Here is a 17,231-nt window from a genome sequence, read left to right as displayed (position 1 = left end):
TTGAAGGTCAAGTCATTTACATGTTAGGTTTGGTGGTGGAAGTAGACGACTTACCTACGATTACACAGTACAATAAATTAGGACTATTGCCAGGGGCGGGCCTGTAAGGACTGTTTGCAGGGGCGGGCCTTCAAAACTAGTGGTAAAAATCCCACAAAAAATCGTCTTCGTTCCGTTCCTCTCTCAGTCCTTAACATTTTCTCCTGTTCCTCTCTCTTTACAACTACAGGGCAGTTCAGACTAAACCCTAGATAAACCCCTAAACCAATGTCAAACATCGTAGTACTCGACAATGGTGCTGGTCTATGCAAAGCTGGAATCGCCGGTGAAAGAGATCCATCAGTAATAGTACCCAACTGCCTAGGTCGTCCAGTCGCTTCAAAAAAATGGCTAATTGCAGACCAACTCCACACCTGCGAAGACCTAACATCAGTTTCCATTCGTCGACCATTTGATCGAGGTTACCTTATAAACCCAGATCTGCAAAAAGAAATCTGGGAACGTATTTTCCGTTCTTTACTCCACATTGATCCTACACATTCTACACTCCTTTTAGTTGAACCTTTATTTAATTTACCATCAATTCAACGTTCTATTGATGAAATTGTTTTTGAAGATTTTGGATTTCAGTCTTTGTTTGTTGCTGATTCTCCTTCTTTAGTTCATTTGTATGAAACGAGCCGGTGTAGAGGGGATGAATTGTTAGGGAAAGGGCAGTGTAGTCTTGTTGTTGATTGTGGGTTTAGTTTTATTCATGCTGCTCCTGTTTTGCAAAATTTTACTATTAATCATGGTGTCAAAAGACTTGATTTAGGTGGGAAGGCATTGACGAATTATTTGAAAGAACTTGTTTCGTATCGGTCGATAAATGTTATGGATGAGACTTTTATTATGGATGATGTCAAGGAGAAGCTTTGTTTTGTTTCTCTTGATGTTCCACGTGATCTTCAAATTGCCAGGTATGAACTGTTAACTTGTGGGTTGTTTATTTTGTACCTTAGATATGTAGAATTTGTCATTTTTAATTAGCTTGGTTAAATTGCTTGATATGGACATCTTCATGGATGAAATATAGATGCAGAAATCAAAATAACGTTCGTGATTCACTTGTATTTGATAATACTCCTGTACATGAAGGTAGCTGGTAACATGAAATGTTTGAAGGAATGGGTCTTCATGAACACATTTCGTCTGTCCCCTGTAATTAAAGTAGATAACATGATATGCTATATTTTTGCGGAAACAACTACTAAAGTGCTGGTTTCGACCTATGGAACACAAGTTATGTAGGTTGAGATGTTTAGTACATTGATATATGCAGGGGTAGAGGATGACTTTATAATGAGTATAGATAGGCCGTGTAACATGATTTGCTTGATACAGATTATAGAATTGAGCCTGAAACTGCTCATGCACGATACTTGTTTGTCATGTGAAGCGTATTTTGTACATTATATAACTAGAAGGAAGTTCCCTAGTTAGGCCTGACATTGTAGAGGTTTTTTCTTCTAAAATAGGAAAATGCTCTTATCATGAATGATCAGGTGGCTGGGAGGATTATTAGCTGATGCTTACCGAATGGGACTGTTAGGGGCCTGTGTTTCCTTTCATGCATGTAATAATGCCATTGTTTCGATGATTCTTGCGTAGTCGAACTTAATCATGTTTTGGATTTGCAATCTCTAAACAAGACTTACAGTGATGGGTGGATTTTTTTGCCGTCTTTCCATGTTAAAAGGGCATAAAATTCTGTTCCAATCACTAAGTCAGTTGTCCAGAGTTGATATCTATTGGCCCTTATTTTTATTTTTTTGATAACTTGGCAATTTCTCCCAGGTAAGAATTGGACTGTTAACTCCATTGTGAGCTTAAGTGTTTGCAGGAGTCGAGGAAAGGACAATCTGTTCAGGTCCTCATATGTCCTCCCAGATGGTATCGAACATATGAAGGGTTTTGTGAAAGACCCTGATCAAGCAAAGAGATACCTCACTCTAGAGGATGGGTTGCCTCTGGAAACAAATGAAGATATGAATCATCCTCTGAGTAATAAAGAAAAAGCAGAAGAAAGGAAGAAAGTTGATTTGACAAAAAATGTAATATTTTCCACCTTATTAATAGTAGTCTTGTAATGTTTGCATCTCATATTGCTTCCTTATTTCTGTACAGGAGTTTGACCTGACCAACGAGAGGTTTCTTGTTCCTGAGATGATTTTTCAGCCCGCTGATTTGGGTTGGTATTATGGTTGTTGTCTAGGATATTGTGAAATCTATTAAGATAAATGAATGTTTGAAGCTATATACAAATATATGTTGGTGTGTGCAATTGTGATGAGCCTCTATGACTTGTGAGTATATGCTCATCCGCACTTCAGTCATCATCACCAAGGATTAGCATATTCTGATAAAACTTATATTTCAAACTGGTGATATTGATAACCCGTGCATCAGTTGGGGGTTAAGTAATATATCTGAATATGATACTCTACTAATGAGAGTAAACTCATAGTAGGGAAAAGTCACCAACATTTAGTTCTCAACTCATTTTAATGTGGGTCCACTAGTTCTGCAATAATTATATGGAAGTGACATTTGCAGATGATGATTAACTCTTTTTTACAATATGTTAGACAGATCTAGATGAGCTATAAAAGAGCTAAAAGTGATCTTCAGTCTCTGAATTATTTTGGCAGGAATGAACCAAGCTGGACTAGCAGAATGCATTGTCCGAGCTGTTAATTCATGCCATCCTCATTTACATCCAGTACTCTATGAAAGGTTCTTCTAAATTTTTCTTTTGTTAATACACTCATCAGAGTTTTAAGTTTCAGGGAACTTTTGAATTATTTTGCTAGTTATCCTTATTCATTGGCTTATTATTTTCTTTTTCTTCTTTGTGTTGGTAGCATCATTTTGACTGGGGGAAGCACTTTGTTTCCCCGGTTTGCTCAAAGGCTGTAAGTTTCCTCTAACTCGGTCATCTTTAATTACTCCCTCCGTACCTATTATATAGGCGGAATTTTGCTTTTTGCTTGTCCCTTTAGATAGGCGGACTACTATTTCCTAGATAAATATTCCTACATATACCCTTATTTATGGTGCATAGATAATTGTGTTATTAATAGGACAAGGGGTAAAACATGAAAAAACATGAAAAAACATGAAAAATTATGAATCCAATGTTCTTTTCTTAATCCAAGAGAATTGTGTCCCCCGCCTATATATGTGGTACGGAGGGAGTAGTTACTTTTCTGACATTTATCATGAGATAATTTTGATTCAGATTTAACTGCATGTAGAGAAAGCGACCTTCGGCCGCTCATTCCTGACAATTACCAAGTGAAGATTACTACTCAGGAAGAGTAAACTCCACTTCCCTTTAGATTACTTTTTACATGTTTTATGAGTGTTCACACCAAGTCCTGTCTGGTATAATCTCACTTTCTCTCTTATTACATGCCAGTCCAATATTAGGCGTATGGAGAGGGGGGTCGCTTTTGGCATCTAGCCCAGATTTTGAGTCAACATGTGTCACAAAATCTGAATACGAGGAATATGGATCTGCTCGTTGTCGCAGAAGGTTTTTTCACTGAGCTGAGGTGAAAGGTTCATTCCTGATACTTCTATTTCTAGCTAACAACATGCATATAAAAATGATTATCTTCTATATTTATAAACATGCATAAGAAGAGTTTGTTCAATGTGCATCTTTACGTTTTGAGCTGTAACCCTTGTCAGAACATCTAATCACCAAGGATAATGCGAAACATGAACCTATAAAGTGAAACAAATCATAACGACTAACAGTTCTCCCCCTGCATTCCTTCTTAAACCCTCTTCTTTAAGAGCATTTCCCTGGTCCAGTAACATTGTTGTCACTAACCCTTCATATGGATACTTGAATAATGCTATGTAATGCCTAAATATCCAATAATTTTGTCTCCCCCATTCTTTGAGATGAACTAAACAAACAACAGAATCAATGATCCCATCACACCCAATTTCCAAATATGAGATTTCAAATTTGGTTTTGTTCACTTTTCGCGGAGCACTGAAACAGACCATCTCAGAATTCACAGTATTGGAAATCAAGTTAAGTAACTGCCATGTAACTCTTCATCAGAATACTTCAGATCCACAATACAATCCATTATAATGGCACTAAGAACAAGAAGACCTGCTCTTTAAATTGGTACTCACGAGAGATCACCGTTCTTTTTTTTTTGTTTTGTTTTTGTTTCTCTAGAACTTGGAGTGGGCTCTTCTCGCCTATTTGAAGGTCGTCACATATTGGAGAACAAGCTCCAGATTTATCAATCAATGAAAGATCTGAGATTTATGGTAACTTCATAGGTCAATTGCAAGCATTGCTGAAGAAGATGTTGCAAGTATATCTATCTGCCAATGCAAACAAGTCATATTCTGGTCCTTCTCTTGCAACTCCCATCAGTGGTTCTCTGGACACGGTGCTCAGGGATATGGTATGGTTTTGAAGATGATTAATTAAAGTCAGTTGCTGCCAGTTTATGATTTGGGCCGTCTTAGCTATAGATTCTTTAGCAGAAAAGCGTGGTTTATGCTTGTTGTCTATTAGATCTTATCATATATTTTAGTGTTGTAAATATCAATTTGTTCTGAAAACAAAATTGTGGGAATGAACAATGACAAGGTTCAAGCTTGTTGGGCTTATCTGGTTTGTGTTTAAAAGGTCGGAGCCATAACTAAACCCAAGTTTCTGTGTATTTGCTTGTGAGACGATGCTATAACCAAAGAATTCCTCTTTGTTTAATGTAGTTTTTTGTGATGATCAGTGCTCTAATCAATTTTGTCATTGAGGTGAAACCACCTCGAAGCTGTATAATCGGGCCAAGCAAGCTTGATTCACTAGTAAATTAGACGTAATGCTAGTATGTCAAGGTGGCCGAGAATCGAAACCGGAGGCTGACATCAAAATTAAAACACCCAAAAATTCGAGTACGCCCACTTTATAACTATATAATTCACTGTTCTTGCACACTTTGCACACTTTAATGTCACAAATAAGTTAGACCTATGAAGCCCATGTTGGTGTTGGTGTTGGCGTTGTAGCTGGTCTTGCTGTTGTTGTTTTCAACATTCATTTCTTTTTATCTACCACTGCATTAGTCATCAACAGATCTGTCAGTAGTGAAGGAGACCACTTCTCCAAATAAGCATACCCATCAGACTTGATAACCTCTGCATGTAAAACATTTAACGGGTAAGAAAATAGTTGTTTAACGCGAAACTTAACAGACACATTTGGTATTCCTCATGAAATATATACAAATGTCCAACTACTTTATCAGAGCTCTAAATACAACATTTACCTCCTATATTTTCGGGTTTAGCTGCAAACTTTAGACAGACAGTTTTTAGTTGCAGGCATTGGTGTCGTTCTGCTAATGCCAGTGTATCTGCCACAGTACCTGCAGTTATACCTTCACATAATTTTGCCTCACACATGAGTTTCAATCGAGCAAGATTATAGTGATTTGCTGCAGCTAACATATGTTGCATGATAGTAGTTGAAGTGCAAGGAGAATCTGAGTCAGAAAGTTCATGTGTTTCAGGAAGTTCATCTGAGTACAAAAATAACAACATGGCCTGCAACACATTATATAATTATAAGGTAGCGGTACTCAGTAAATTTATACATGGAGGTAAAACACAAAAAATATTATATTTTTTAGTCCAAAGCATGAAAAGAAAACAATGAATTCTCGAAAGCCTTACCTTGAAGACAAAAGGTTTAAACTCTTCAATGACTACCGCTTCCTTGTCTGGATTACCCACTAATCCAAAAAAATGAGCTCTAAATACGGGAGACCGAGCTGCAAGAATTGACTTATGGGCTCTGAATTCTTCATTGCCAACCTGAAAAGTAATATCAGAACCAATTTCAGATTGCAACAAACCCTTGAGATTCTGAGCCACATCTGATGCCGGTACAGGAGTAACATAATGTTTCCTTTCTTCAACACGAGTTTGCACTATTCCGACTGTACAATGAATTATAAAACAATCATCCTTGAGATAATCTGAGGCCTCCAACTCCGACCTTTTCATATACTGCGCAAATCCCCTGAAAATGATATTAATCCGTATAGAAACGTCATTTATGCACTAGGCCGCCCTGAATAGAAGAGTTTTTAATGAATTGTGGAGTAGAATGAAAAGTAAGAAGAAGCTAGGAGTACAGAATATAAAGTTTGATTCTCCTTTTCTATTAATATTAGTACAATAATACCCAACTGAACTGTTGGGTGCAATAATCAAAAACAAGGAAAAAACAAATAAGCAAAAGTTATTGATACTTACCTCCTTTATAATGGAAGTGATCGATTTGATGAAACGGACGAGCTCCCCATATCTCCGCAACAACAATAAGGCAAAACTTTGAAAAAACAGAGTGAGTCACATGTTCAACACGTTGGCCTTAAGACATTAGCGCCCGGCTACACGCAAGAGTGATGCTATACCCCTCACAGGATGGATATCTCCAGGATAAAACACCCTAATACACCTGCTACTAGCATATGTCGTAGATGCTCAACTTGAGCTTGGCAACTCCGAAAAAACCATAAAGAAAAATCTCGAACGCTTGAGAAAACAATATAAAATATTTTTTCCCTTGGAGGGCCCTCTAAATATAGAGAAACTCCTTTCCCATATATTTTACAAAAGTAGTGAATTTGTTTATATAATTGACAAATACAACTTAAGAAGAAAAACTCCCCTATGTGGGACTAAAAGGTTTATATAATTTCTTGAAACTACTAAGAATTGGAAACTCCATAATGTGGGACTAATAAATTTCATTCACAAAAGAAAACAATAAATTATAATTTTTATTAAAACTTTAAAAAATCATTTTTTATTAACCTTTTTCCAACAATCCCCCACATGAATGAAAACTCAATAAAACATAAAAACACAGATAGATCTTGGTAAATCAACTTCCCAATGTCACGACCCAAAAAGACTGATCGTGCAAGTGTTGAAATCATACTAGTCATTTCTACGTCCTCTCCCTCACACAAAAGTGTGTTGACCCCAGGGTCATACTATATATGGATTGCACAAATCATGATAGCATAGAGAGCTAGGGTCATACTATATATGGATTGCACAAATCATAATAACATAGAGAGCTTTCATCTTTAGTTCGCACATGGAGAGACTAAAGGTATCTTTCACAAAAGTAAAAAAGCATGAACTAGTGAACCCTTAGTGACCCTTAGGTCCTAAGTTCTAGTAATACCAAAACCATAAAAAACGAAAATCATACAAAAAAGCGCAGGAAATACCATTTTAGGCAGAGGTGTCCATTAGGTCTTGAACCTTTGCTTAGTGATATTTACCGGAATTACTTGCTAGAGACAAGGAACTATGTCTTGAACTTCTAGCGTTTGATGTAATTCGCGATAACAACCACGGATGATATCTCCAAGGGTGCTGCCAAGCTCGTGCCGTTTTGTCCAATTTGGACCTGGACATATCCTGTTTCTCAGAATTCTCTAGAGAATCAAAGCTCATATTCTCATAGGAAGCGACCCCACTTCCTCATTCAGATAGGTGAGTTTCCATAAAGAGTGTTACTGCGACACCCCACTTCAATCTTAAATTGAAACTATAGAACTCATTAAGACTTTCTTAAAAGTCATCCTTCACATGAAGTCACACTGTCACGTCTACACCATAGGGAAGGAACAGAGAATGAAATTCTCTGATAGTGTTTACCTTTACCCGCCACAAATTAGTTGTCTCATTCGAAACCTTGATCTTGGGATCTCCAGTCAGCAATGTTGAGTATCCTTCATGGAAAGTTTAATTTATGAGCTTAAGCCCCTTCCCCCTCGATGCATTTCCAACTATCTCTTTGGCTAAACCTTTCGTCAAAGGTTGCGGGATATTCTCCTTGGACTTTATCCAATCAATGGAAATAACGCCGATTGAGATTAGTTATTTTCAGCCTTAGCTATCATAGCTTGGCTAACACAATGTATAGATATAGCTGGAACATGCCTATGCCAGAGAGGAATGTCTTCTAAAAAGCATCTTAGGCACTCGACCCCCTCTCGTGCTTTATATAACTCAATACTCTCAGATTCCATAATGAATTGAGCAATATATATTTGTTTGGAAATCTTCCAAAAACAAACCCTCATGCTAGAGTGAAAACATATCCACTCGTAGACTTAGACTCCTCTGAGTCAATTATCCAGTTTGCATCACAAAGTCCCTCAAGGACATCAAGATACCTTTCATAAATCAAATAAAAGGTAATAGAGTATTTTAGGTACCATAATACTCTACTCAATGCATCTGAATGCTATTGCTCTGGACTACAATTATATCTACTTAACTTACTCACAATATAGGCAACGTCTGGACTCTTACAGTTCATTAAATTCATCAGACATCCTATAACTCTTGAGTATTCAAGTTAAGATACTCCATTACCCTTATTTTTATCGAGTCTACAAGAAGAATCGTATGGAGTACATGCAGGCTTACAATCATACTAATTGTATCTCATAAGCACAAATTCAACATAATGAGAATGACTAAGACTATAAATGTTTGATTATCTTCTAATCCTCATCCCTAAGATTACATCAAAAGGGCCTAAGTCTTCCAAGTCAACGTTCTCATTCAGTACATGTTTTTAGTGGAATTAATCACATCTATGTTTGTATCAAGTATAAGCATATCAACATACAAGCATACAATCACAGAGGCATCCTTAACAAGTTACTTGTAAATATACTTGTCAGATTTATTAACTTAAATCCACTACACATTATCACATGATCAAATTTTCCATGTCATTGTTTACGTGCTTATTTTATGAACCATACAAAGATTTGTTCAACTTACAAATTTTGTCTTCATAACCTTTCACTACAAAGTCCTCAGGTTGGTGTACGTAAATTTCTTTATCTAATTCACGGTTTTAGAAAAGTTGTCGTAACATCCATCTGATGTATCTCTAATTTGTTTATGACAACAATAACAATTAGCATCTCAACGGAAGTAAATCTCGTCACAGGTGAATAAGAATCAAGGAAATATACATCTTCTTTAAGTTTATAGCCTTTAGCTACCAAATTAGCCTAATATTTTTTTCACAGTACCATATACCTAACGTTTCCTCTTAAAGACTCATTTACATCTCATGGTCTTACTCCCTGGAGGTAAACTAGCAAGCTCCCAAGTCAGGTTCCGACAGACTGAATCCATTTCACTAAATGAAGCTTCTTACCAGAATGGGGTTTCAGTAGATATCAAGGCTTCTTTACAAGTCCGGGGCTTAGACTAAGCTAGGCATGTTATGAAGTCGGCTTCATCAGAAGTCTCAAGTCTAATTGTTTTACTTCTCTTAGGCTCAACCTTAACTTCATCTTCCTTTAAGATAAGTTCTGACTATTTGAAAATAAATCTTGGGGATCAACAACACATCTCTAATGAGGTACATGTTTAACAATAAACATGTTCAAAGAACTCAACATCCCTAGATTATGTAATAGTATTCACAACAAAGTCATAAAAATCACACCAAAGTATAAAAAATCAGGACACACAACCAAAAATCTATGTGTAGAAGTATACTCAGCATACCCTATATGAAGACACAATCAACATTTTTGGTTTCTATCTGGTTCTTTTAGGAAGAGGAATGAAAATCTTAGTCAAACACCCCCACACTTTGACGCATTCATAAGATGGTCATCTACCTTTCCATAAATCATATATATGGAGTTTCATCTGATCCTTAAAAGGTTACTCTATTCAGAATATACTAGTTAAGAAGATTGCCTCCTCCCACAAGACCGCAGGTAATCCTGAACTAATCAACATGGCAATTATTATCTCCTTAAGGATACAATTATTATGTTCAAGGCTTCTAATTGGCTTTCAAATTCAAGTTTATACATCTTAAGGCTTATAAGGCATCATCCTTATCCCTAAGCAAGTATACAAGATAGTACCTCGTACAATTATCTACGGAAGTTATAAACCATCTTTTACCACAACGGTTTTTGGTTGAACTCATGTCAACTAGGCCTAACTGAATTAATTCTAAGGGGTTAGAATTTCTCTGAACATATGTGCTAAAATATTTTATAGCATATTGATTTCACTTTTGTGTTCAAAATCCAAACTAAATTTGGGTACGCAGCCTATGCTGGAAATTTTATACATTGACTTATAATTTTACGGTTCCAAGTCTACCATGCAAAACATTCAAAGACACACAAAAGAAAGCACAAGAATCAACTATGTTCACTTCATCAGACTTTCCTTAAGCTTATATAGACCCTAAGTCCTATAACTGTTGCCTAAAAAATCACTGCCCTTAGTTATAACAATTTTTCCACATTTAATTAAGATCTTCAATTTTTTACCATCTTCAAGAGAACAAGATACAATATTCTTGCATATGCTCGGAACATGAAAACTTCATTCAGTATGAGAATATTACAGATATGAACTTATGCTCGACCTTTCCCTTTTATGCAACCTCTGTCGCAGATGAGTTACTCATATAGAGTTTCTCGACATCCCTTATCCTTTGATAAGAGGTGAACAAGTCTCTGTTTCAACAAACATACTTAGTGGCTCCAGAGTCCACCCACTAGTCTCTCACATTGGTTATTAAAATAACTTCAGACATCATGTCAATGAACTCGTTCTAATTTGTTTCATGTAAATTAGCATTAACTCTATACCTATTAAGGTTTTATGTTTTCTACACTTTACTGCCGTATGACCAGGAATTTTACTAACATAACAATCATCCTTAATTAAAGTAATGCCGGATTCAGTTTTACGAAACATACCTTTCTTATGAAGACTACACTTAGAGTTGTGTTTGATGTTCTCGCCTTTGCCAGCTTTGGAAGACTTGTGTTCATCCACATGTGCCTGGTAGCCATGTTCCTTTTCAATTTCTTGTCACAATCTTCGTTCATACTCTGACCACGGACACGGTAATTTCCCAATCACCTAATACACCACATCTCACAAACCTTAGTTCCGAATCGGAAAATAAAATATGAGTTTTAAAGATAACTTCTAGATCTACAAACTTCGTTTGAATCACCATATAAAAAAACTCATGGTTACCCCATAAAAACTACTTTAGTTAACAACAAATTTCTGCTCGTCAATTTTTTTTCAGAAACGTTTCTCTGTTTTGTAAAATATCAAAATAATACTTTTACAATTCCAAAATTTCCGAAATTTTATGTGGGTAACTATAAAGATGTCTACTACATTTGGTCAAAAGGGTTCATCGAAATTCCTTCTAGGTTAGGAGATAAATTCGAAACTCTACAGCTGACCAAAATTCGTTTTTTTATTTTTCACTTCACAATTAACATCCATGATTATTACAAACGCTAATGTCTTAAGATTTTTGGGTGCAATAATCAAAAACAAGGAAAAATCAAATAAGCAAAAGTTATTGATACTTAGCTCCTTTATAATGGAAGTGATCGATTTGATGAAACGAATGAGCTCCCCATATCTCCGCAACAACAACAAGGCAAAACTTTGGAAAAAACAGAGTGAGTCACGTGTTCAACACGTTTCCCTTAAGACATTAACGCCCGGATACACTCAAGAGTGATGCTATAGCTCTCACAGGACGGATATCTCCAGGATAAAACACCCTAATACACCTACTACTAGCATATGTAGTAGATGCTCAACTTGAGCTTGGCAACTCCGAAAACCATAAAGGAAAATCTCGAACGCTTGAGAAAACAATATAAAATATTTTTTTCCCTTGGGAGTCCCTCTAAATATAGAACAACCCCTTTCCCATAGATTTTACAAAAGTAGTGAATTTGTTTATATAACTGACAAATACAGCTTAAGAAGAAAAACCTCCCGATGTGGGACTAAAAGGTTTATATAATTTCTTGAAACTAATAAGAATTGAAAACTCCACAATGCGAGACTAATAAGTTTCATTCACAAAAAAAAATAATAAATTATAATTTTCATTAAAACTTTAAAAAATTATTTTTTATTAACCGTATTCAAACAAAAACTGGCATGTGTACCTAATTAGAGCGGTAAATGCTTAGACAGCTTCATAGAAAGCAAAGTTGATTCCCCAAGCAGAACAACTAACACGTGAACTTTATTCCAAATGCATTAACAGTTCTGAAGCTTTTTTTTTATTGATTATCGAACTGCTTTGCACCAGGCCAATTTGCACTGCATACAAGGCGAATCCATGTAATGCAATTTAAATGCCTAAAGAGGCGAAATTACTATCATCCTAGTTTCTAAACAGCTTGAGTTACCCATAAAATAGCTAAAGGAATCTGTTGGAGAAAATGAGTTTTAATTAAAAAGATTTTATGGTCTTGGTATGGTTTGATCTAATGACCTAAGGGTCTAAGGATACTCACTCATTTTTGGGTGAATGAAGTGGAACCTTTAGTCCCACATTGTGGAAAACTAAAGAGGAGCTCCACTATATAATCATACCCATGCGATATACGCGTATACCATGCACCAAGTCCCTTTCCTATTCGGATTTACTTTTTGGAGAATTTTTTCTTTAGGAATTTAATTCCAAAATTATTTTTTAAGAGTTTTATTTGTGGGAAATTCCTTTTACGAGTTTTACTTGTTTTTGAAGAAAACAAAAAAAAAAAACCTACATATTTTGACCCATGCGATATACGCGTATACCATGCACCAAGTCCCTTTCCTATTCGGATTTACTTTTTGGAGAATTTTTTCTTTAGGAATTTAATTCCAAAATTATTTTTTAAGAGTTTTATTTGTGGGAAATTCCTTTTACGAGTTTTACTTGTTTTTGAAGAAAACAAAAAAAAAAAACCTACATATTTTGACCCATGCGATATACGCGTATACCATGCACACAAGTCCTTCCTATTCGGATTTACTTTTTGGAGAATTTTTTCTTTAGGAATTTAATTCCAAAATTATTTTTAAGAGTTTTTTGTGGGAAATTCCTTTTACGAGTTTACTTGTTTTGAAGAAAACAAAAAAAAAAAACCTACATTTTTGACCCATGCGATATACGCGTTACCATGCACCAAGTCCCTTTCCTATTCGGATTTACTTTTTGGAGAATTTTTTCTTTAGGAATTTAATTCCAAATTATTTTTAAGAGTTTTATTGTGGGAAATTCCTTTTACGAGTTTTACTTGTTTTTGAAGAAAACAAAAAAAAAAAACCTAACTTGATTTGCAAGTATCTCATCCTATAAATATGACTCGAAATTCTGTTTTTAAAAAAACACACAAGCAGCGACTATTCCTTTTACGAGTTTTACTTTTTGACCCATGCGATATACGCGTATACCATGCACCAAGTCCCTTTCCTATTCGGATTTACTTTTTGGAGAATTTTTCTTTAGGAATTTAATACATATTTTGTTTTGAAGAAAACAAAAAAAAAAAACCTAACTTGATTTGCAAGTATCTCATCCTATAAATATGACTCGAAATTCTGTTTTTAAAAAAACACAAAGCAGCGACTATTCCTTTTACGAGTTTTACTTTTTGACCCATGCGATATACGCGTATACCATGCACCAAGTCCCTTTCCTATTCGGATTTACTTTTTGGGTGGGCAAAAATACATATTTTGACCCATGCGATATACGCGTATACCATGCACCAAGTCCCTTTCCTATTCGGATTACTTTTTGGAGAATTTTTCTTTAGGAATTTAATTCCAAATTATTTTTTAAGAGTTTTATTTGTGGGAAATTCCTTTTACGAGTTTTACTTGTTTTTGAAGAAACAAAAAAAAAAACCTACATATTTTGACCCATGCGATATACGCGTATACCATGCACCAAGTCCCTTTCCTATTCGGATTTACTTTTTGGAGAATTTTTTCTTTAGGAATTTAATTCCAAAATTATTTTTAAGAGTTTTATTTGTGGGAAATTCCTTTTACGAGTTTTACTTGTTTTTGAAGAAAACAAAAAAAAAAACCTAACTGATTTGCAAGTATCTCATCCTATAAATATGACTCGAAATTCTGTTTTTAAAAAACACACAAGCACGACTATTCCTTTTACGAGTTTTACTTGTTTTGAAGAAAACAAAAAAAAAAAACCTAACTTGATTTGCAAGTATCTCATCCTATAAATATGACTCGAAATTCTGTGTTTAAAAAAACACACACAGCAACGACTATTCCTTTTACGAGTTTTACTTTTTGACCCATGCGATATACGCGTATACCATGCACCAAGTCCCTTTCCTATTCGGATTTACTTTTTGGAGAATTTTTCTTTAGGAATTTAATACATATTTGTTTTTGAAGAAAAAAAAAAAAAAAAAACCTAACTTGATTTGCAAGTATCTCATCCTATAAAATGACTCGAAATTCTGTTTTAAAAAAACACACAAGCAGCGACTATTCCTTTTACGAGTTTTACTTTTTGACCCATGCGATATACGCGTATACCATGCACCAAGTCCCTTTCCTATTCGGATTTACTTTTTGGGTGGGCAAAAATACATATTTTGACCCATGCGATATACGCGTATACCATGCACCAAGTCCCTTTCCTATTCGGATTTACTTTTTGGAGAATTTTTTCTTTAGGAATTTAATTCCAAAATTATTTTTTAAGAGTTTTATTTGTGGGAAATTCCTTTTACGAGTTTTACTTGTTTTTGAAGAAAACAAAAAAAAAAAACCTAACTTGATTTGCAAGTATCTCATCCTATAAATATGACTCGAAATTCTGTTTTTAAAAAAACACACAAGCAGCGACTATTCCTTTTACGAGTTTTACTTGTTTTTGAAGAAAACAAAAAAAACCTAACTTGATTTGCAAGTATCTCATCCTATAAATATGACTCGAAATTCTGTTTTTAAAAAAACACACAAGCAGCGACTATCTCTAGGTCTACTTTTCTTCTTCTTCTTATATTTTGTGCGGCGTTTTGCTTCCATCCCTGTTGCTGAGTTCAAGAGTGGGTAACTTGCGTTGTGCTAACTCAAGTTATATCGGGCAGTCTTATCCTGGACACATCTTCGCACGTTGGGGTTTAGCATTACTTCAGAGTATACCCGCGAACTAATGTGTTAAGGACAGCTTGTTGAACCTGTGATTCTGCCCTCATCAATTTGTTCGTGGTAGAGTTGTTTGATACTGTTCTTTATATTATTGTTTGATACATCTGACGTTTCTTCAATTGTTGCAAGATTCCAACAGAATCAACACAATTAAGCAAAGGAATCTGAAGACACGTACGTACCATATTGAGTTCCCTGCTTTAAATGTTACCGGAGATTTAGAACTGCCAAGACATTGACCTTTTCTGTTTTGGTTCTGTAGGTTCAATTCAAACAATGCCCTAACTTCTACTTCTCCAGGGCTTTCCAGATTAATGTAAAAGGATACCCGCTCCTTGCCAGTTTTACGAAACATAACCGTCTGGATAAAAATATATCATCCAATCATGACCACCAACCGTGAATTTGCCACTGGTCTTGTATTTACCGACACCCATTCCCTTGGCTAGAGAATATCCGTTTATCTTAAACTCATGAGAACCTTTCACAGTCTCGTAAAACAACTGCGACCAAGATATCTCGTGACCCTTAGTATTAGACGTTGAAACTCTCTGCCTATTTGCTGCATTAGGGGCCATGATGATCTGCACTTCAGATATTGAAACTGACCGTGAAACAAAGAAAAAGATAATAAAAGTTAATGAGAAAATTCAATAGTAATGTGCTAAGGGAAAAAAATCTATTCGTAAGAAAATTCTGATTACCTAACTTAAAATCCAAGTAATTCTAATCCTAAAACACTTGCCCAAAATATAAATAAATTTCAAAAAGACAAAATCTGCCAAGAAGTATGTTGATCTTCTCCTTTTAAACCTCTTATATGATCATTCGAAATCAAGTCAATAATCCCCAACCCTTAATTAAGAAAAAGACAAATTGTATAATTTATTTTTTTGTAGAGTTCTGTAAAATATGTAATGTCCATGTAGCTTCCGCTTGAAGTTTTTATCTCCTGCAAGAAGACGGGTAGAGCTTCTATGGGGTGCATGCATGGTAACAAAAAAAGTCGAGACACCTGCATTTAAGCCTACTCTATTGTGGGCCCTATTTGATCAATCATCTATGAGATTGTAAAATATTGAACCCAAGACTAATCAAACTAGTATTAACATTTGGATTGTTGGTACAAGTAAAGAGCTATCTGGTTTGATGCATTCTCATAGATAATAATGTTGGGTGCAATAATCAAACACAAGGAAAAATCAAATAAGCAAAAGTTATTGATATTTAGCTCCTTTATGGGACTAAAAGGTTTATATAGTTTCTTGAAACTATTGAAAATTGGAAATTCCACAATGTGGGACTAAAAAGTTTCATTCACAAAAGAAAACAATAAATTATAATTTTTTATTAAAACTTTAAAAAATTATTTTTTTTATTAATCGTTTTACAACAATCCCCCACATGAATGAAAACTCAATAAAACATGAAAACACAGATAGATCTTGGTAAATCAACGTCCCAACTTCACGATCCAAACAAACTGATCGTGCAAGTGTTGAAATCATACTAGTCATTTCTACGTCCTCTCCCTCACAAAAAAGTGTTTTGACCCCAAGGTCATACTATGGATTGCATAAATCATAATAGTATTGAGAGCTTTCATCTTTAGTTCTCACATGGTGAGACTATAGGTATCTTTCACCAAAGTGAAAAAGCATGAACTAGTGAACCCTTAGTGACCTTTAGGTCCTAAGTGCCAGTAATACCAAAACCATCAAAACGAAAATCACATAAAAAGCGCTGGAAATACCATTTTAGGCAGAGGTGTCCATGAGGTCTTGAACCTTTGCTTAGTGAGATATTACCGGAATTACTTGCTAGAGACAGTGAACTATGTCTTGAACTTCTAGCATTTGATGTAATTCGCGATAACAACCACGGGTGATATCTCCAAGATTGCTGCCAAGCTCGTGCCGTTTTGTCCAATTTGGCCCTGGACATATCCTGTTTCTCAGAATGCTCTAGAGAATCAAAGCTCATATTCTCATAGGAAGCGGCCCACTTCCTCATTCAGATAGGTGAGTTTCCATAAAGATTGTTACTGCTACACCCCACTTCAATCTTAAATTGAAACTATAGAACTCAGTAAGACTTCTTAAAAGTCATCCTTCACATGCAGC

General features: G+C 35.3%; 2 protein-coding genes across 4 annotated transcripts; one reads left to right on the top strand and one right to left on the bottom strand.

The window, feature by feature from the left end:
- Positions 1 to 191: 191 nt before the first annotated feature.
- On the top strand, positions 192 to 4,786 carry LOC113306766 (actin-related protein 6-like). 3 transcript variants are annotated; one of them, XM_026555684.1, is made up of 8 exons: positions 192 to 959; positions 1,883 to 2,093; positions 2,167 to 2,230; positions 2,691 to 2,775; positions 2,904 to 2,954; positions 3,297 to 3,359; positions 3,461 to 3,596; positions 4,244 to 4,786. In XM_026555684.1, exons 1-7 carry the CDS (start codon positions 268 to 270, stop codon positions 3,588 to 3,590), a joined length of 1,296 nt encoding a protein of 431 aa, XP_026411469.1. In that variant the 5' UTR covers positions 192 to 267; the 3' UTR covers positions 3,591 to 3,596; positions 4,244 to 4,786. The 3 variants fall into 3 exon arrangements, with proteins under 3 accessions (XP_026411469.1, XP_026411467.1, XP_026411468.1); XM_026555682.1 differs by having other exon boundaries at positions 1,874 to 2,093; XM_026555683.1 differs by having other exon boundaries at positions 1,874 to 2,093; positions 3,461 to 3,603.
- Positions 4,787 to 5,113: 327 nt separating this feature from the next.
- Positions 5,114 to 15,686, bottom strand: LOC113305479 (BTB/POZ and MATH domain-containing protein 3-like). The gene is made up of 5 exons (XM_026554510.1): positions 15,507 to 15,686; positions 15,291 to 15,364; positions 5,752 to 6,100; positions 5,346 to 5,622; positions 5,114 to 5,214 (listed from the first exon to the last, which is right to left on the bottom strand). The coding sequence occupies exons 1-5, from the start codon at positions 15,684 to 15,686 to the stop codon at positions 5,114 to 5,116; spliced, it is 981 nt and encodes a 326-aa protein (XP_026410295.1).
- Between the last annotated feature and the right edge of the window lie 1,545 nt (positions 15,687 to 17,231).

Source organism: Papaver somniferum, chromosome 8 (genome assembly GCF_003573695.1).
Source record: "Papaver somniferum cultivar HN1 chromosome 8, ASM357369v1, whole genome shotgun sequence".
Lineage (NCBI taxonomy): Eukaryota > Viridiplantae > Streptophyta > Magnoliopsida > Ranunculales > Papaveraceae > Papaver > Papaver somniferum.
This window is presented reverse-complemented; position numbering and strand designations above follow the sequence as displayed.

What these genes read in the sequence shown, in the direction of transcription:
- LOC113306766 (XM_026555682.1), top strand. Translation starts at nt 268, where the DNA reads ATGTCAAACATCGTAGTACTCGACAATGGTGCTGGTCTATGCAAAGCT. An exon ending in AAGTTGATTTGACAAAAAAT is followed by an intron (nt 2,094 to 2,166) that starts GTAATATTTTCC and finishes ATTTCTGTACAG; the next exon opens with GAGTTTGACCTGACCAACGA. An exon ending in TTTTCAGCCCGCTGATTTGG is followed by an intron (nt 2,231 to 2,690) that starts GTTGGTATTATG and finishes TTATTTTGGCAG; the next exon opens with GAATGAACCAAGCTGGACTA.
- LOC113305479 (XM_026554510.1), bottom strand. Translation starts at nt 15,686, where the DNA reads ATGGCCCCTAATGCAGCAAATAGGCAGAGAGTTTCAACGTCTAATACT. An exon ending in AGACCAGTGGCAAATTCACG is followed by an intron (nt 15,365 to 15,506) that starts GTTGGTGGTCAT and finishes TTGAACCTACAG; the next exon opens with AACCAAAACAGAAAAGGTCA. An exon ending in AAAGCAGGGAACTCAATATG is followed by an intron (nt 6,101 to 15,290) that starts GTACGTACGTGT and finishes TATCATTTTCAG; the next exon opens with GGGATTTGCGCAGTATATGA.